This window comes from Maylandia zebra, linkage group LG1, assembly GCF_041146795.1.
Source record: "Maylandia zebra isolate NMK-2024a linkage group LG1, Mzebra_GT3a, whole genome shotgun sequence".
Taxonomy (NCBI): domain Eukaryota; kingdom Metazoa; phylum Chordata; class Actinopteri; order Cichliformes; family Cichlidae; genus Maylandia; species Maylandia zebra.
Genome location: NC_135167.1, coordinates 41,954,022 through 41,975,506, shown reverse-complemented (window position 1 = coordinate 41,975,506; position 21,485 = coordinate 41,954,022). Strand labels below are relative to the sequence as shown.

General features: G+C 45.3%; 1 protein-coding gene across 1 annotated transcript in view; it reads left to right on the top strand.

Annotated features, from left to right (window-relative positions):
- Positions 1-2,370: 2,370 nt before the first annotated feature.
- LOC143419555 (rho guanine nucleotide exchange factor 2-like) overlaps positions 2,371-21,485 on the top strand; it is a 37,062-nt gene continuing 17,947 nt past the window's right edge. Inside the window, exon 1 of the mRNA XM_076886801.1 lies at positions 2,371-2,584. Within this exon, the coding sequence (XP_076742916.1) occupies positions 2,528-2,584 (57 nt within the window). The 5' untranslated portion in view covers positions 2,371-2,527. The remainder of the gene's footprint in view (positions 2,585-21,485) is intronic.

Genomic DNA, 21,485 nt, shown 5'->3' with positions numbered 1-21,485 from the left:
AGTAAGGTCAGTACTTCCACGCTTTAAACGCTGCACGCTCATACTCTCTTCCGCACTCGATAATGATCCATTGTTGATCTGCACACAGCTGTTGTCACAAACGTCGCACTCGCTTACGTCACTGTCATGAGACATTCTCGCAAAAAAATCATGGTTTTAGTAACACAGTAACGCAGTGTTCCTACGGGAAAGTAACGGTAATCTAATTACCGTTTTTGCAATAGTAATCCCTTACTTTACTCGTTACTTGAAAAAAGTAATCGGATTACAGTAACGTGTTACAAGTATCTCTGCTTGTTACTGAAAAAAGTAGCACCGTTAGTAACGTCGTTACTTGTAACGCCGTTATTCCCACCACAGATAATGAAGTGCTTCGAGAAACTGGTCCGACGTCACATCATGTCCTGCCTGCCACCCACACTCGACCCGCTCCAGTTCGCATACAGAGCTAACAGATCAACTGAAGACGCCATTGTTGCAATGCACCACATCACCATCTCTCACCTGGAACATCAGAGGCGATTCACCAGGCTGCTCTTTGTTGACTTTCGCTCTGCTTTTAATACGATACTCCCCAACAGACTAATAGTTAAACTGCTGGATATCGGACTTCCTTCTACTACCTGCTGCTGGATCAGAGACTTCCTGTCAGACCGTGTATAGAGGGTTAGAGTGGGGCCTCATCTTTCCTCAGCCCTCAGCCTTAACACCAGCTCTCCACAAGGCTGTGTACTAACACCCCTACTGTACACTCTGTACACACATGACTGTGTTAGTTCCCACCCAGTCAATGCAGACATGATATAGAGCTGAGGTCCAGAGCATGTCGGATTTGTGTGCAGACAACAACCTGGACTTCAATACCACCAAGACAAAAGAGCTCGTAGTCAACTTCAGAAGGAGGAAATCTGAGCTGCAGCATCAACAGGGAGTGCATGGAAAGGGTGTCCAGTTTCAAGTTCCTGGGTGTGCACATAGAAACAGACCTCCAATGGAGCTCAAACACCTCGGCGGTTTTAAAGAAGCCCCAACAGCATCTTCATTTTCTGAGAATCCTCAGAAAAATGGAGCTGAAGAAGGTGCTGCTGATCGTCTTTTACCGCTGCTCCATTGAAAGTGTGCTGACAAACTGCATCTGTGTGCTGTTCTCCAGCTGCACCACAGCATTTCAGAGGGTTATTAATATGGTCCAAAAAATCATTGGACAGTAATGTGCAATAAACATACTCATTCTTTTATTTATTACGTCATTCATTTGCTCATACCATTCATGCACTTAAAAAAATCCACTTTAATTTAAGTTACTGTGCTGTTTTGTTGTGCTATTGTACTAGGTATGACTGTGCAATGACAATAAAGAGTTGTCTTTATTTGCTGTTTTATCGGTTTGCTAGTTGTTGAATAGTTTTGTGAGCTTTGACCTGAGATTCTGGCGTTTCTGGCAAAATACATTGATATTTAAAAATCAATTCAGAATTTATTGAATCAAAATCACTTTATTCAAGCTAAAATCGTTTTGAGTCAGAAAAATCGATTATTGAAACCCACCGCTATTTATAATTTAGTCTGGTAACCACCGGTTTCACTAACTAACCAGACCCCACTAACTGTGGACTGTGGGAGGAAGCCGGAGAGAACCCACGCACAAAAAGGCCCCGCCCTCATTGTGGAGTTGAACCACTACTGGCCGTGATGTCGAAATATCCATTTTTCCCTTTGAAAGACTAAAGGTTAAATATCAGCTGTATTTCCTCCGGCCAGTCAAGAGGGGGCGGTAGGCTTTCATGACGTCACTATCCTCAGGTTAATGTGTTTGTTAATTGCTGGCTGTCATGGTAACAGTGTGGCGGCCTGTGCCGGGAGGCAGTTGCAGACAAACGTTTGGCTCTGTGTGAAGTGATCTATCCGCTTCTGATCGATCACATGACTGTTGTGGAGCTGCTTCCGATCGGTCTGATCCGTCATCGATCGCTTTTTCTTTGTGTCCGATGGAGGTTCGTTTCTTGTCTACGCCAATGTACTCCGGTCTCCGCGCGCAGTGGGCGGGGATTGACCTCCGGGGTTCCACGTCACACCGCGATGGTTGTCCACCCTGCGCCCGCGCGGGCGGGTCTATTTTATCCGCGCAAGTCATCAGTCACGTGACGCCCTCGGCTGTCCTAGTGGCTGATGAGGGTCACGTGAGCTGTGGACACGTTGTCATAGAGACTGACTCCCCCCTCACTATCGTCAACCCGCCCCGGTAGAGAAAAGAAGCGCTCCCTGACAACTGGCGGGGGGCTGGGCTCACAGACCTGAGTGGATTGTGATTGGTCGAGCGTCCCAGCAGCGGGCTGAGCTGTGATTAGTTAGAAGTACAGAGCTTCGCTGTCAGTCAGAGAGAAGCCCCGCCCCCTCCGCTCAGACCGCGGACGCTCCGGGACGAGAACCGCACTTCTTTGATCAGAGACCGGAGCAATCAGCTGGATCAATCGGAGATCGGCAGGTGATCGACCATCGGCTGATCAGGGATCGGTTGATCAGGGGAATGTCCCGGCTGCTGGAGAGTAGGAGGCAGGACAGGATGAAGGAAATTAACCTGAAGGTGAGTTCACCGGAAAAAAGAAAGAAATGCTCTCCGGGCGCGTGCACACCGCTCCTCGCGGATGGATCGGGGCAGACGGCTGCGCGCGTCCGATCAGGAGTTATTGATGAGTGATCGTTGAGGGAGCGGCGGGAGGCGGCTGTTCCGCTTTGTTTCCGCTTAGACTGTTCCGTTACTATAGAGTATCGATCACAGCATCGATACCTGCTGATCAGACACTGATCGGCTACTGATCGGTCGTACACGCTGATCATCGATCGATCGGTGATCAGCGTGTACAGGAGGCTGTGTTTGAACACGTGAGGAAAGTTTGAGGAGAAACGGAAACGGGACTTTTTTTTCCGTTCAGACTGAAAACTGCTCAGAGCGCGCGCGCGTGTGTGTTCAGCGTCCGTGTGCGTTCGTGGCGCGTGTGCGTTCGGCCTGTGTGCGTGTGTTCACACTGAGTTTTGGTGTGTATTAGTTTGTGTGTCCGTTAGCTGCAGCGTGGCCGCTTTGTCCTGCAGGAGGAAACGAGAAGGGGGAGGGGAGGCTGTGTGTGTGTGTGTGTGTGTGTGTGTGTGTGTGTGTGTGTGTGTGTGTGTGTGTCAGACAGGAAGCAGGGAGGAGGAGTGAATATTTGACTGTGAATATTTGACCTCTGACCTCTGAGCCGTAAATAAAGACGGAAACTAATAAAGTTTAGTAGAAGATAAACCCTTTAAATGCTTAAAAAAACACACACACACACCGTCTCTCTCTCTCACACACACTCCGTAAAACTTTATTTGAAGTCCTTCATTGATCTGCCATCAGTGAAACTGATCAGTTTTAGTTCATTGATCAACGCTGATCGATACCCTCTGTCTGCACCAAGTATTGCTACAGACCGACCAATCAGCTGCTTCAGATGATGATGAGAACATGATGGGAGGTGTGAGGCCCAGAGCAAATGTCACGTTGATCAGTGAGCTGACATTACCTGCGCTCAGGTGAGGAGGCTTCACTCAGTCAGAATAACCTCACATGATCATGTGATTACCGCCCCGTCACATGATCTCTCTCTAACGCTACACAATGGGGCAGAGCTGCACTTTGACCTATGCTCAGGCAGATGCTTCACTCTGATGTCAGAGAAGGAAGCGAATGTTTCCCTCGTGCCAGCACGCGACCACGTTTCCATGATGACCTGACGGTGCGCTGCTATGAATTATGGGATCGCATAATCTCCCAAAGGGCGCCGCAGTGTCCCCTGGCATGGAGGAAGCTGTAAAACTCCTTTCAGCTCTGACTGAGGAACACTGATCTTACCATTAGCTGTGCGGTCATGTGACTGCGCTGCAGTGCATTGTGGGATGGAAGTAGAGCCGGTGTGTACTTTGCTGAAGAAGGAGTCCTGTTTCTATGGTTACCCACATGTTAAAAATTGACATTTTCAAACTGTGAGTGTATTTCAGCAGCCAACCACAGGAGGAAGAAGCCACAATCAATAACCTTTGACCCTGATCAGGTGACTGTGCGTGTGCAGAAACAGGTTATTAAAAACGAGTTTAATCAGAAACGCAGTTTGAACAGTTAATGAGAAATAAAGTCAACACTGCAGCTGTCACACACACACAGACACACACATACACACTGTCTCTCTCACACACACACACACACACACACACACACACACACACACACACACACACACTCTCTCTCGCACTGCATGCTGGGAGTTTGATGGTGGTGAGTTTGGTGTGTCTGAGTGAGAGTGTGAGGTGTGACCCTTATTAGCTGAGGTGATCAAGCAGAAGACACTAGATATAGCCTTTCTCCAAGAAACACATACTGACAGTACAAATGAAATAGACTGGGGTCTGTGGTGGGGAGGGCAGCAGCTTCGTAGCCATGGGACAAATTTTAGTGCAGGAGTTGCTATTTTATTTTCTCCTTCTCTTAATGCAAATATTACTTTCAGCATGGAGATGGTAAAGGGGAGAGTCCTTATGGTGAAAGCTGAAATAGGTTTTATTTTTACTTTTGTTGTTGTCTATGCACCAACCTTAGGGTCAAGGGGACTGTGTTGTGTTGGGTGGGGACTGTAATTGTTGTCTTGACTTTACTTTGGATAGGACAGGGGCGGAGCCGCATCTTTATCAGATGTCCTACGGAAAATTAACTTGGTTGAGGCATGGAGGATGAAGCATCCTTCCCCAGGCAGTATACCTGGGTGAAAGTCAATGATGGCAGAGTTAGTGCAGCCAGATTACACGAGTTTTATTTGTCTGTTTCACTTACTGCTCGAATTGTTAACTGTCAGTGTTTTCATGTTGTTTTTTCAGATCATCACTAATTTCTTTTTTTTTTTGTTGCCTGTCCCATTTGGATCTTTAGCCATCAGAATTGTTGTCTGAAGGCCAAGAAAGATGCCAAGCGGCTTTACTTTACCAATTGGATCATCATGGCCTTGCCATATTGGTCCATTTGATTGACCTTTATTATAATTATGTATTTATTTGATTTGATTTTCGGTTGTTACAGATGGGACAGACATGACTGGGGGATAGGACAGGGAGAAAGAATGAAAGAAAGAGAGGGAGAGAAAGAAAAACAGAGGGGAGAAGAGACGGTGAGAAGGGGGGGAAGAAAAAAAAGAAAAACAAACAAAACACCTGGATCACCTGTATGGAGGAAAAAAAACAGAAGAGAAAGCAAACAACAAAGAGCAACATAATAAAAAAACAGCACCATCACAATAAACTAGCTAGCAGTAGATAACAGTAGATGCTAAATATTACATGTTATTGTGCTGTACGTAAGATCAGCAGCGCACAATGTGCTTTGAGGTAGTTTGTGTAGTGTGAACACCCGTGTGCATACCTGTGTGGATCAGTACGTTTGTATTCCAAAGGTTTCTCCATGTAACGATCTGCTAGGGAGTGTGGGGAGCCATAGCCCTGTCCACCAGGACATGAAGCAGGTATGGAAGAGATCCAGGCCCCAGACATCCAGAGGCCCCAGAATACGAGGACCCGAGGAGGACCACCAGGGGGGCAACCGTGTCACCCTCCTGGGAAGAGCTGAGGAGAGCCCCAAAGGAGAGGTCACCCAGCAGCCACGGAGCAGAGACCAGAGGGGGTAGCCGATAAGTGCCCACGGGCTCTGCCGGCAGCCAGCTGTGCCAGAGAGGACCAGGCCTCAGGCTGTACCCCACCCCCCGGAAGGGGCCCAGCCGGGCCACAGGCGCCAGGCCCCGCCAATCAGCCACCAGGAGTGAGCCGGTACATGCATGAGCGCCCAGCCCCAGACACCAAGAACCACCAACACACCAACATCTGAAGGCATCAGCGACTGGCAGGGAGTGTGGTGAGCGGAGATAGGCCTCCATACCTCGGAGAGCTTGAGATGTTCCCAGAGAGGTGAAGTCTAAGACCCAAGCTGACATATAGACACAGATGAACAGGCACACGCAGACATAAAACGTGCATTCCCACCCCCATATACAGAAAAAACAAATACTCGGCACTGCCCAAACATACTCTATATCCCAGGTCCGGGTACCCCTGTCCCCAGAGGGGCAAACCGTAGAGAGTTAGAGAGCCCTGCAGTTGGGCCGATGCACCAGAGGTCCCCATGCACCCACCCGCCCACCGACCCGGCAACACAACAACCAGGACAAAGGCCTGGCCAGAGCCCCGGCCCGGGGGCGGAGCACCCCCAGACCCCTAAGCCTCCACGCCCATCCCGGATCCACTCAGGGGCAGCCAGGCTACCAGGCCAGTAACCAACTTCCGCCAGCATAGACCCTCCCCCATCTCCGCTGTACGTAGCCACAAGGAAAACACCATCTAAGAGCCACCAGAGCCCCTAACCAGGTCATGGCCACAACCCCTGCGTTAGGCCTTCCAGGGAAAACGTCCCTAGGGAATCCCTAAACGCCCTAAGACCGTCCCTACCCCCATATCAACCACAATAGCAAAGGTAGGACTAAACCATAACCCCCCCCCCCCCCCCCCCACCCCCACTAGGTGATGAAGCCTATCAGAGGGATTGATCAAATGTGATGGCAGAGGCTGTATCAAGACTAATGTGCTCTATTAGATGGTTTTTATATTGGTTAGAATTAAGATTATTTTTATTTTCCAGTTAGTGAGGACCATAGGGCCGTAAAAACAATGTGGGCTGTGTTTATTTCTGTAACGACCTCATCCAAGTTGCCTAGCAAGCACACTAAAGGGGAGGCTGGAATGTTACATTTCAGACACTTTGATAAGTCTTCACATATCTCGCGCCAAAACTTCTGAACTGGTGGACAGAACCAAAGAGTGTGGACATAATTGTCCGGTGTATTTGCTTGACAGTGTGAGCAGTTATTGGAAGACGTATAGCTCATCTTGAACATCCTATGACCAGTATAGTGCACTCTGTGTAATATTTTGTATTGTATTAATTGCCAACTGGGATTTCTGATCCATTGAAAGGTTTTTAAGCAAATTTGAGACCAAAGGTTTTGGTCTAAGCTGATTGATAAATCCACTTCCCATTTTGCAATAGGAAGGGATATTGATTCATCTATTTTAGAAAGTGTTCTGTATATTTTACAGAATAATTTGGGGGATTTTAGATTAAAAAATTGTACCACACTTGGTGGTGTTTGTAATTCAGCTTCACTGGGATTAAATTTCTTTTTTACTATGGACTTAATTTGTTGATATTCCAAAAATCTTTTCTTGTTAATGCCATATTGTATAACTAGTCTGTCAAACGAAATAAAGTCTGTTCCTTCCAATGTATGTTCCAAGTATTTAATTCCTTTACCACTCCAATCTGGCAAGTTGATCATATCATTGTTTTGTAATACCGGTATGTCCGGATTGTTCCAGATAGGTGTACGTTTACATGGGATTAATGAAGACTCTGTCATTTTTAGAAACTCCCACCATGCTGTTAGAGAAGAGCTAATATTGATGCTTTTAAAGCATTCATGTCGTTTGTTGTTTGAGCTGATAAATGGTAGGTCTGAAATTTCTAGGTTATTACATAGTGCCTGTTCTACATCTATCCAAGGTTCATCTAAGAAGGTGTGTTTCAACCATCTAGAGATGAACTTGAAGCCTGTTGGCTAAAAAGTAGTGATTGAAGTTAGGCAGATCTAGTCCTCCTTTATCCTTGGTCCTTTGTAATGTTTTTAAGGTGATACGTGGGGGTTTATCTTTCCAAAAGAATTTAGAAATATACAAGTCCCTAGGGAATCCCTAAACGCCCTAAGACCGTCCCTACCCCCATATCAACCACAATAGCAAAGGTAGGACTAAACCATAACCCCCCCCCCCCCCCCCCCCCCACTAGGTGATGAAGCCTATCAGAGGGATTGATCAAATGTGATGGCAGAGGCTGTATCAAGACTTGTGATGGTTTGTTCGGGTAGACATTTCCATCTAGTCAGATCGCCTTCTACTGTCTTTAAAAGTGGGATGTGGTTTCATGTAGTTAGATCTGCAAGCTTGGGAGAAACATTAATACCTAAATATTTAATATTTCCAGATTGCAGTCGGGTAGATGAAGAATTATGGAAGGAGCAATTAATCGGAAGAACTGTAGATTTTTACCAGTTAATTGAATAATCTTGGACTTTTGAGAAAGAGTTTATCAATGCAATCACCCCAGAGATATTGGTTTGTGAGTTTTGGCGAAAAAGTAACACATCATCTGCATAAAGGCTGATTTTATGTTCTACATCCATACATTTTAGGCCCTTAATTGTTGTAGCCTATCTAATTGCTGCTGCTAGTGATTCAATAAAAATTGCAAACAGTGAAGGGGAGAGTGGGCATCCCTGCCTGGTGCCCCTCAGGAGACAGAAGCTGGAGGATGTTTGGTCATTTGTTTATGAAAGAATTTCCGAAACCAAATTTGTGTAAAGTTGCAAATAAAAATTTCCAGTTAACTCTGTCAAACGCCTTTTCTGCATCAAGAGAGAATATTATGGTTTCAATATTTTTACTACATGAGTAGTCTATTAAATTAAGTAGTCTACGTGTATTTGTTGATGAGTGCCTACCTTTTATGAAACCAGTTTCGTCAGGATGAATTAAAAGGGGGGTTATTTTCTCTAATCTCTTTGAGAGAGCTTTGCAGATTATTTTAAGGTCTACATTTATAAGGGATATTGGACGATAGCTTGAAGGAAATACAGGGTTTTCACCTGGTTTTAGTAAGAGACTAATATTTGCAGAGTGCATATTTGGTGGAAGTCTGCCATTTTCTTTGATTTCCTGCAACATCCTGTGAAAAATTGGTGCCAGAATTGTCCAGAATTCTTTGTAGAATTCTGCTGGAAAGCCGTCTGGACCTGGAGTCTTATTAGTGGGCATACTTACCAGCGCTTACTGGAGTTCACCTGGCGTCAGTGGCGAATCCAGTGCCACTGCTTGGGTATCTAATAATTTTGGGAGAGTTACATTATCGAGAAATTGATCAATTTCGTTTTTAAATGGGTTCATTTGTGGTGTATATAAAGTTTCATATGTCTATCGATTGACTCCAGGATGTCCACAATGTCTTTGCCGGCAGGTGATGTTGTGCCGGGGGAGTCTGCCGGGCGACATCTTTTAGATGGCGGCGTCTCAACTTTGGCCAGGGAAGACGCACTCTGGGCCTTCTTCATTACTAGGTCATGGAAGCACCGGTTGATGAAATCTTGGAGAGCGTCTAAACTCTCCTCGTTGTCCTCCAGGGTGTTGGAGATAGTTGGACAAATGTGGTTAGTTAAATGACAAGTGATTAGTGTATTTGGAATACTTGAAGTTTAAAAGCATTTTTTAATTTCTATGCTACCCTTTGCTTTTTCCCGCCAAATCTCCAGCGTCTGACGTCCCCTACAGCATAATTCGCTTACCCGTCTCCCTTCCGTCCCTTACCGTCTCCCTTCTGTCACTTAGTTTTAATGGAGCTGTTTCTATCTACCACCAGTAAATCCAAACCTTTTTGGCGGTTCAATGTAAAATTATTGCATGGTCAGATTTTCTGTGAAAATTTTAGGTGTTTTGGGATTACTGGAGATCAAGGAAGGATGATTTTAATTCCTTCGTTCAATGGTGGGAGGTAGGAAATTTGTGTGTTTTGTCAGCAAAATGGTTTTAATTTGATAGTCAATATCATGACAACTGTGCAGGAGCTAGAAAAAGAGATAACACATATGGAGAATGTCTCATCAGGCTCCAGGACATGGACGCTCCAACTACATTTTCCTTTAATTTGGGGAAATCTGTGGTTCACAGAAAGCAAATGGTGTGTCTTCATCTTTCGGATGGAAAAGTGACCACAGATCTGGCTGAGATGAGAAGGCATGCAGTGGCCTTTTACACGGACTTGTTTAGTGCGGATAGCTGTGATGTGGACTCTGCTTCGGACCTTCTGCAGGGGCTTCCTCAGCTGAGTCCAGGGGATCAGGATGTTTTAAACAGGGATATAACCTTGGATGAGCTGTTTGTGGCGGTGTCTCAGATGGCTTCAGGCAAAGCTCCAGGAATAGATGGTTTACCATCGGAGTTTCTTGAGCACTTCTGGAGTCTTCTGGGTCGGGACAGCTCTATAGCATTGCTATTGAGCCTTTTCTCTGTAGACTGAGGAGCAAGTTGAGGGGCTTCTCTTTGCCAGATCTCGCTCAGAGCCCTCCTGTTGTTGTGTCAGCATGTGCTGATGATGTTAATGTTTTTATTAAGGATCAAAGGGATGTGGAGGAATTAAAGGAATGTCTGGTTTTGTATGAAAACGCTTCTTCAGCCAGGGTTAATTGGGGTAAGAGTGAGGCCTGTTTGGTGGGGCATTTGGCGAGTATTCCCAAACTTCCTGGGAACCTTCGCTGGGGTCAAAGGGGCATTGAAACTCTTGGGGTTTACTTGGGGAGTGATGACTTTGTGAAGCAGAACTGGGAGGGAGTGCGGGAACAGGTGGAGGCTGAGTTGTCTAAATGGAACCGGTTACTCCCCTACCTGTCCTACAGGGGTAGAGTTGTAATAGCTAATAATCTAGTTGCCTTGTCTTTATGGCACAGGTTACTTGTTTTAGTGTCACCACCCGGTCTTCTGGAAGAGGTGCAGCGGCTTCTGGTGAAGTTTGTCTGGTCGGGTCAGCATTGGCTTCGTGCGGTGGGCCTGTATCTTCCTGTGGCGGAGGGGGGACAAGGCCTAATAGATGTTTTGTCCAGAACTCCAACCTTTAGACAACAGACGGCACAGAGGCTGCTGTATGGCTGTGGTCACAGCTGGATGACTTCTGCTCAATTGTTGCTTAGGAGAGCGGGCCGGCTTGGATTGGACCAACAACTCTTTCTTCTGAAATTGGATTAAGTGGACCTGTCTGGGCTTGTACCATTTTACAGCTCGGTGGTTAATGCCTGGCGGGCGCTGAAGGTTGCACGTACTCCTAACCCCAGACCTGGGATGTGGCTTTTTAAGGAGCCACTGTTTTTTAATGACTTCCTGGCACTATGTTCTTGTTTGTGGAGGCTGGCATTATCAAACTCTGTCATCTTACAAGGATGTCAATGGGTGCACTTGGTGGTGCCACAGGCATTAAGTCCTCCAGAATCCTGGGGAGAATTATGGAGGAAATTTGGCAATCTCTGTCGCCATCACTGAGAGACTTTGCTGGAGACTGGGTCCTCGCTGATCAATGGGCTGATGACAGCGAATATGTTTTTCCTTCATTGATGGTCAGTCCTTCCTTTGAGGAGCAGCCTGAGGGGAGTGGCATGCTTCTCTCCCTGGGAACACCAGTGCGGATAGTTTCAGCTCTTGTGTGAAGAAGCAGCTTTATTTATGCTGTGTTAAGGTGCTGAATTTCCGCTCTCTGGTTGGAATCAGGGAGTCAAAATGAACTGAGTTTTTTAGCATTTTTGTGTTACTTTTTGGTGTTGTTTGTTTTTTCTTTTTAATGTGGTGTAAATAAAGTTGTGTGAAAAGTCTCTCACACTCTCTCTCGCTCTCTCACACACACACACAGTCTCTCTCTCTCACACACACACACACGCACACTGTCTCTCTCTCACTCACACACACACACAGTCTCTCTCTCTCACACACACACACAGTCTCTCTCTCTCACACACACACACAATCTCTCTCTCTCACACACACACACACGCACACTGTCTCTCTCTCACTCACACACACACACACACACACACAGTCTCTCTCTCTCACACACACACACAGTCTCTCTCTCTCACTCACACACACACACACACAGTCTCTCTCTCTCACACACACACACACACACACACTGTCTCTCACTCACACACACACACACACACACACACACAGTCTCTCTCTCTCACTCACACACACACACACACACACACACACACACTGTCTCTCTCTCACTCACACACACACACACACACACACACACACACACAGTCTCTCTCTCACACACACACACACACACACACACACACACACACACACTGTCTCTCTCTCACACACACACACACACACACACACACACTGTCTCTCTCTCTCACACACACACACTGTCTCTCTCTCTTACACACACACACACTGTCTCTCTCTCTTACACACACACACACTGTCTCTCTCTCTCTCTCTCTCCCTCTCTCACACACACACACACACACACACACACACACACACACACACACACACACACACACACAGTCTCTCTCACACACACACACACACACACACACACAGTCTCTCTCTCACACACACACACACACACACACACACACACACACACACACACACATACACACACAGTCTCTCTCTCTCACACACACACACAGTTTCTGTAATTCTCTAATTTTTCACTGAGCGTGCTCAGAGCGGTGCTTTTTACTTCTAAGGTAGTTAGAGTAGTGAAACTGGATCCATTTAAACACGAAAGCTTCTCACAGCCTGATGATGAAAATCGTTTCAACTTGTTGCAGATCAAAGTGGAAAGAACAGCTGATCTTGGTGTTTGTTCTGTGTTGCCAGCAGATTAGAATCAAGTAGAACCAAATGTAGACATTTTCTAAATCACCAGATTAATTCATGCAAATTCACATGACTAGAGCAGTTTGTGCTTCACACAGTGGTTTTAAAACGTATTCCCCCTGCAAAGAATCTACTGTAATAAAATAATCAGTGAAAACCCTTCTAGCTAATTTTAAACCAAAACTTTGGTAACCTGCTGCTTTCGTTTTTATTCTGTCAGCTGCAGACTCGTTGAAGGGTTTCAGAGCAAAGACGTTAGTGTAGTGTAGGAGTTCTCTTGTAGGATCAATTAATGTGCTTAGAACAACACTGCTGTAAAAGTGTTTGTCAAGAAATAAAGTTGCATAAAAAAAATCTTTATTTGGTATTTATTACTGATGCTCATCAGGGAAACACAAACACAGACCTAAGGAGCTTGGAAAGAAAAGCATCTGGACTTCTTTGAGTTGCTTGAAGATGTTTCACCTCTCATCCGAGAAGCTTCTTCAGTTCTAAGGTCAAATGGTGGAGAGTCCCAGATTTAAACCCAGTGGGAGTTTACTCCCAAAGAGGGACAAAAGGACCCCCTGATGATCCTCCACCTAATCACGTGAGCCAAGGTGTGAAAGCGGGTGTGGGTCACAATCAGCCAAGGTTTCGGGTGAGCTCATTGTGAAACCTGGCCCCACCCTATCATGTGATTTCCTGAGGTCAGATGGCCCAGGATGTGAATGTGTAAATCTCCCCACCATTTGACCTTAGAACTGAAGAAGCTTCTCGGATGAGAGGTGAAACATCTTCAAGCAACTCAAAGAAGTCCAGACGCTTTTCTTTCCAAGCTCCATAGAGCTTGGAAAGAAAGCTCTAAGGAGCTTTCTGGATGACTGAGAACCTTCACAAACACAGACCGTTCACACGTCGAAGTCTGAGGGATCTTCTAGCAATTGTGATCCTATTTTCTGGAGATGTGATTGGTCAGTAGGTGGTTATTTCATATCTGACGATGTCTAGTTACCATGTCGATTTACCCCAGAAAGAAGTGATTGACCTTGGTGTCCAAAACCCAATTTTCAAGCTACATTCACAAAACCTCTGACTCTTCTTGCAAAAACGTTCACCCCAAAACAATTCAAACTGTGCTCAAACCTGAACTATGCCATCAAATCATGCCTCAAGTCAATCTAAATTAAATACTACTGAGTAGTCACTAAACACTACATAGGAAAAAGGAAAACACAATGCTCAGGACATGAAGCATTAAGTCAGGCCAGCACAGACTGCGTTTCACCAGCGTGTTATCAGCTCTGCGGCTGGTACGCGGTGAGGTCACATGGGTCAGACTCCAGTGAAGCATTACCTGTTTCTCTTCTGTCCTCACTGAGTCTGCTGTCTCTCCCGTCTCTCCTCTAACCTCATCTTACTTGCCCGCCGTCACATGACACCCCCCCCCCCAACTCCACAGCACAGAGCTCGCTTTCTTCGTCTTCATCACTGAGCTCTTTATTTATTGATCAGCTGATCAGTGACTGTCACCAGTTTCTCTGTGACTATGATGCTTTTCTTGTCAATGCTGAGACGGTTTTCACATCACAGCTGCTGCAGTTTGTTTACCTTAAAACTTTAACTTTACAGACAGTTTAAAACAGGAGCTCTGTCATTGGCTGGCTGCTAGTCACATGATTTCTTTCCTTTAATTTATATCTGACCAGAAGAAGTTCAGAGTCAGAAACAGGAAGTAGTTATTATTTTCAGGCATGAGCTCAAATAGAAACACTGATCACATGCAGAGAAAACTCAAGCAGGAAGAACTAACCGTGTTTCTATAATCATCACCATCATTAGTTAAATCTGTGATTATTTCCACTGACAGTGTTGCTGTTTGTGACGGACACGAAGTGGGGCAGTGGAAGGATGGATATCTTGATGCTGTGCAAACGTCTCGTTCTTTATGCTTTGCTCATAAGCAGCCAGACTCGAGCAGGAGTTCTCCAGTAAAGTTATTTTGGACACTGGCTGCTTTTTCAGTCTGGTCCATGTACCTGACCACTGTGTTTGTTTAGCCTCGTAGCTCTGACCTTTGAATCATTCAAACATAAAAAGGATAATAAATCAACGATGAACCAATGTTGTATCCACACATAAGACACCCCAGTGTCTTTAGGCTCTTTCTTACCAGTGTCCTGTTCACATTTCTTTACTGAACCTATGAAAAATGTTAAAGATAACACGGTTGGAAATAAAAATTTTTTTTAGTATTTTTGCACCAAAACAGTGAATTCCAAAGAGCTGGTATCTGAAAACTCAGCATATTTCAGCAGTGTGACCCTAGTAGCTGAACAGTATCACGTCCGTAACAGGAGTAAAAAAACCCAATAAAGACACGAGAGAGGACCTGGGAGATGATCCAGACCTCCAACTGATCGTCTGCTGCTCACGCATTACCACCCATGTGTGGCCCAGATCTGGTTTGCCAGGGGTGGCCCACACATGGGCCAGCACAAGGCCAGTTGCAAACACACAGTTTCAGCCGTGGCCCCAGATGTCAGCCTAATGTATACCTTAATCAAGCCATGTAATAACAACATGTGCATAATACTGCAAAAGTAACATGACAAAACTCTGTTCAGACAGTGAATCGACTGATCTTATATAACACTTTTCACTATTCCGGATTACTGAAAGTGCTCTATACAGCATGCCACATTCACCCACTTTCTCTAAACTGAGTGCTTCCTAACTACATTCATACACATTCACACTCTTGACATGCAGACTGGAGAAGCCAGGGATCGAACCACTAACCTTCCAATCAGCAGGCTGCTCTACCTCCTGAGCTACAGCCACTCAGTGGTAAACATGAGTAAACCCTCACTATGTTTTGGATAAAGAGCACGGTTTGACACAAACCTGTGAAACCTGTATTTGAAACGTTGGCTACCATAATAGTATAGTATTGCAACATGGCATTTGGGTCTTCTAACTAAAATAGGAAAATAGGAACATAAACAGTGCCATCATTGCCAGACCTGGCCCACATCTGGTTTACATACACTCTGCCATGACACCGGTCAGTCAGAAGTGCCAGCTTGATGCTGGATCCAAGGAAGACCTGCTTTCTATGAGCCTGGGCCACATAAACCAAACCACAATCGAGCCAGATATGGCATGACATAACATAGACAGTGCCATCTACGCCAGCCCTGGCCCACATCTGGATGACTTCATTCCAGAAGTCAGTCAGCAGTGCCGGCTTGATCCCAGATCCAGGCCAGACCTGGGGCCTGTTCGTCGTACCTCGCTAAGTAAGTTAGCTGGATTAGATTGTTGACGATTTCGCGTGATCCTGGATCGTTCGGTTCCCCGAAGCCCATCCGGGACTTGCTGTCATAGCAACAGAGCCGTAAGCGTAAACCTGCTCGGGAGCAGGTTTACTTTATGTAAACAGGATTAGATCGCGGCCACGCAGGTATGTCCGCTTCATTTATACGAAAGCAACAGCGATATTCCACCACTGTTTCACCATAAATAAATAAGATCAATGTAACTAAAGATAATGCAGCACTTGATCCTTTTATTGATGTCACACAGATACATACACGTCATTTCCTAAAAAAGGGAAATGAACTATTAACATTCTATTACATGTATGTGATTATTACAGATGTAAGTCATATTTCAGAGTAGTAATTGTAAATTACTTCGTGTAATCAAGATGAGAGACCACGGCTATAAAAGCGAAGGTGGATTTGGGAAGCCTGTCGCAGCCATGTCCTGTCCGTATACGCGACCAACCCATTGCGGAAGGTGCAAGATTGATAAGGAGAGTCCTCAGAATTCAGCGTATATTGCGGGATAGACAGGATCCTTTAGCTCAGCGCGACTTTACTTAACCAACTTGTTGACGAGGGGGTGCAGGACCACCACCTGTCTTTTTTTTGCTCTGCCCTTTTCTTGGTTGCTGTTATGAACAAACTAACAGAGTATTACAGGCCAGTATTACCTTGCCAAGAGACGAAAAGCAATCTAAGAGATAAATATTACCATTCTGTAGAATACTCCTGTATTCCACTTTTACTTGTTCCCATGTTCTTGTGGGTCCTGTTGTGGCTCTAATGTGAAAGGGGATATAATATAACATATTATAATATAATATAATGTAATATAATATTGGACAATGTAGTGTCATATGATAGATCTACCCTACCGCCTACTGGTGTTGGCCAGAGGGGCCGATGGCGCGATATGGCAGCCTGGCTACAACCGTAGCTGCCTCCACCAGTGTGTGAATGTGGGAGTGAATGAATAGTGGTATCGTAAAGCGCTTTGGGTGCCTTGGAAAGTGCTATATAAACCCAATCCATTATTATTATTATTATTAAATTACCTACGAGTTTGATTTGTCAGCAACTTTCTGCCAGCCCTCTCTCCTTGCTTTTGCAGCCTTTGCAGTGTTTTCTTGCGTTTTAATTAAACTCTGAAACTCCTGAAATCCCTCAATCATGAGTTCTTGCTCTGCTGCCGGAAAATACCGTGCACGCCCCTTCGACATTTTCGCCGACCAATCAGCGGGTTGCCGATCAATGTTTCTACTATCGATGCATAGCCCCTTTTACGACACCCAGTGATGTCACATTACTGCGTCCAGCTGTACTAATCGTCAACAGCAGGTGTGTTCGGGGAACCAGATTAGCGAGATCACGGTTAGCGCGATGGTTTGGTCTTGGATGTGTCATTTGATCTTGGATGTAGTAAGCGACGTACGAAGAACAGGCCCCTGCTTGCTATGTGGGATATAAACAGTTAGAAATACACTGGACACGTGCGTTTGCATGTTTCATCCCAAAATCAAATCAAATCACTTTTATTGTCACATCACATGTGCAGGTACACTGGTACAGTACATGCGAGTGAAATTCTTGTGTGCGAGCTTCACAAGCAACAGAGGTGTGTAAAAATACAATAACATAAAACAAACAAAATATAAGAATGGCTAAATCTGAGACTAATAAATATATGTACAATATAAGAGTGTATGCATTACTGGATGTGTATACTAAATATGTTTTTCTACGTGTGTGTGTGTGTGTGTATAGACATTTTACAAATTAAATAGAGTAAACAATAAATAAAATATATTAAAATATACAGAGTGAGACATGTGCAAAACAGTGGCGTTACTGTACAGTATGGAGTGCATAATGTTAAAGTTCCAGTAGTGAAGCTGAGGTGTCTATGACGTGTTCAGCAGTCTGATGGCCTGATGGAAGAAGCTGTCTCTCAGTCTGCTGGTACGGGACCGGATGCTGCAGAACCTCCTTCCTGATGGAAGCAGTCTGAACAGTTTATGGCTGGGGTGACTGGAGTCCTTGATGATCCTCCCCGCTTTCCTCAGGCAGCGCTTCCTGTAGATGTCTTGGAGGGAGGGAAGCTCACCTCCAATTATCCGTTCAGAGCACCGCACTACTCGCTGGAGAGCTTTGCAGTTGTAGGCGGTGCTGTTGCCATACCAGGTGGTGATGCATCCAGTGAGGATGCTCTCAATGGCACAGTGATAGAAGGTCCTGAGGATGCGGGGGCTCATGCCGAATCTTTTCAGTCTCCTGAGAAAGAAGAGGCGCTGCTGCGCCTTCTTCACTGTTTTGTTTGTGTGTACTGACCACGTAAGATCCTCAGCCAGATGTACACCAAGGAACCGGAAGCTGCTCACTCTCTCCACAGCAGCGCCGTTGATGGTGATGGGGGTGTGTGCTTCTCTGCACCTCCGGAAGTCCACTATCAACTCCTTTGTCTTTGCGACGTTGAGGGTGAGATGGTTGTCTTGACACCAGTGGGTCAGGGCGCTGACCTCCTCCCTGTAAGCCGTCTCATCACCGTTGGTGATAAGACCCACCACTGTAGTGTCGTCCGCAAACTTCACAATGATGTTGGAGCTGTTAGTGGCCGTGCAGTCATGGGTGTAGAGTGAGTACAGGAGAGGGCTCAGTACACACCCCTGTGGAGCACCAGTGTTCAGTGTGATGGGGGATGAGGTGATGCTGCCCAGTCTGACCACTTGGCGTCTGTCAGACAGGAAGCTAAGGATCCAGCTGCAGAGGGAGCTGCTCAGTCCTAGATCCTGCAGTTTCCTGTCCAGCTTCGAGGGAACGATGGTATTGAATGCTGAGCTGTAATCTACAAACAGCATTCTCACATACGTGTCTCTCTTCTCCAGGTGTGACAGGGCAGTGTGTAGTGTCAGGGCTATGGCATCATCAGTGGACCTGTTGTGGCGGTATGCGAACTGTAGAGGGTCCAGTGAGTCGGGTAGTGCAGAGCAGATGAAGTCCCTGACCAGCTTCTCGAAGCATTTTCTCACGATGGGGGTCAGGGCTACAGGTCGCCAGTCGTTCAATGAGGAGATGCTGGAGGATTTGGGTGCAGGGATGATGGTGGCCATTTTGAAGCAGGCTGGGACTACAGACGGAGAGAGGGAAAGGTTGAAGATGTGTGTGAACACTCCAGCCAGCTGATCCGCGCATGACTCGAGGACGCGGCCGGGAATCCCGTCCGGACCAGTAGCTTTGCGTGCGTTCACCTTCCTGGTGAACTTCCGCACATCCTCCTCAGACACAGTGTGCGCGCTGACCAGGGGCGGATCTAGAAGGGTGGCATGGGGTGGCAAGTGCCACCCTAAAATGATCCCTTGCCACCCCAAGTGCCACCCTAGTTTTGCATATGACAGTGTTGTTTATTAAAATAAGATAGCATTAACAGTTTGAGCGTAGTTACAGTCAGCAGTGAATATAAATGCTAAAACTGAATATGTTGCATAGTGTTCCCCCCCTCCACCAACAAATGGTTCAGCCCATAGCAGGACCGGCTTTTTTCTTGTTTTCAGTAGCAAGCGATGCTCATGATTGTGCCAGAGCACATTTTGAACAACACCATGGGAATTTCGCTTTTCACACAGGTGGGTGGATGTTACACTGTGGAAATGGAAGGAAGGTGAGTGTTATTAACCCTCTGAGGTCCACGGACACGCTGCACCTCCAGATCACATGACTGATGTGAGCACACATCTGTGAGTGACACAGCAACAAGCTGCAGCCACGCTGAGTCTCTGTTTCAGCCACATTGAAAGTTCGGACTTTAAAGTTTTTAAATTTTAATTACAGGCCAGTAAATCCAGAGTTATGATAAAAATATATATAAGCCACGCTTTTTTCTAAATACTGTGGTCACATTTTTGTGTGTGTGTGTTTTAAGCGTTTTCTAAAGACAGCACGAAAACAGTAAGGAAAGAAATAAAGCCACATGTTTCCTATCGGTGGAAAAATACACCATGGCGACCAATTTTTAAAAAAGTCAACACGTGGGATTTGGTTGTTTAGGAAAAGGGAAAAGTTTGGGGAGTGACGGTAACGGCAGCGAGACAGAGTGAGTTTTTAGATGTGGGAGATTTGTGACGTTTAGTGTGGAGTGCATACTTAGTGTGTTGTGTTGTGTAGTTGTTCTGTTGTGTAGTCGTTTTGTTTTGTGTGTCAGTGAGGGCGCTAATGACTGTCACAGAGCCACATTTGCAACGTAAACACTGTCACTAAGTAGAAAACCAGTGGAGTGATACACATGCTGTTGTCAGGCCTGCAGGTTTGTCCCTGTGCTTTCTGTCTTTTGGTGGACAAACTTGTTTTTTACTGACACACATCATTTGTGGGGCATCTTATTGCAACACCTGATTGTTCTCTCATTGTAGTTTTAGTAATATTTTTAAATGGTTGTACAAAATGAAAAAAAATGGCAGGTGTATGGGGTGCATTTTTAGATAAATGGTTGTTTATGTTTACAAAATGTACATTTTATATTTGCATTTCAAGTTATAAAAATGTACTCAACATGTCTGTGTTTTTTTACAGTAAAAAAATTCTACTAGGATTTTAAGTTCTTTGTGTGATTTCAGATCAGTAACACTAATTCAGCATGTCGGTGAAAAAACAACTAAATTCAGTTGAGCTGAAAAGAAATCAAACAAGGCAATGGGGAAAAAACCAAAATGAAACAATTTCAGGGTGAAATACAAACATAAACTCAAAAGGAGTCAAAAATGGCCGGTTGTATTGTAGACCTCAGAGGGTTAATCCAACAAAACATGAAAAATTAGGTTTACATTTTTGTTCATGACAGTGCAGATTTCTGACATTTTGTGTAATTTAAGCTGTAACAATGTGACTGTTTTTAACAAAAACAGTGAAACTTAAGTTAGACTTGTGTTTGTAAATGAAGCGCCCCATGTTGTGTAGCTTTCTGGATTTTATATTTATTGGGCTACATATTTATTTATTCTACAGGCTATACAGTACATAAGATCAAAACTCATATGTAACTAGTGTGTAATTATGTGGGCTACAGACAATAATTAAGTTATAGACTATATTTATATGAAAAACTTGCATACTTACTGCATTTGAATCATTTAACCATATGTAACCACCTGCATGAGTGTTTGAAAAAAAAAAAGGCTTTGATTTTGCCACCCCATTTGATTTCTTTGCCACCTTAAGAAAATTTCTCTAGATCCGCCCCTGGCGCTGACGTCATCCGCGGTGCGCACACTGTCCGGTCTCGTGGTGTTCGCTGTGTCAAATCTAGCGTAGAATACGTTTAGATCCTCACACAGAGAGGCCGTGGTCTGCGGTGTGCTGGTTTTCCCTCTAAAGTCTGTGATCGTGTTTAGTCCCTGCCACATCCTCCGAGGGTTGTCAAACTGTTGCTCCACCCTGTCCCTGTACTCACGTTTGGCTGCTTTGATCGTCTTCCGGAGTTGGTAATGTGCGTGTTTGTAGTCCGATGTGTTCGCGGAGGCATAGGCAGTGCTCCGTGCCGCGCGAACATCTCCGTTAATCCAGGGTTTTTGATTTGGGAAGGATTTAACTGTTCTGGATGAGACGACATCTTCCACGCATTTCCTGATAAATCCACAG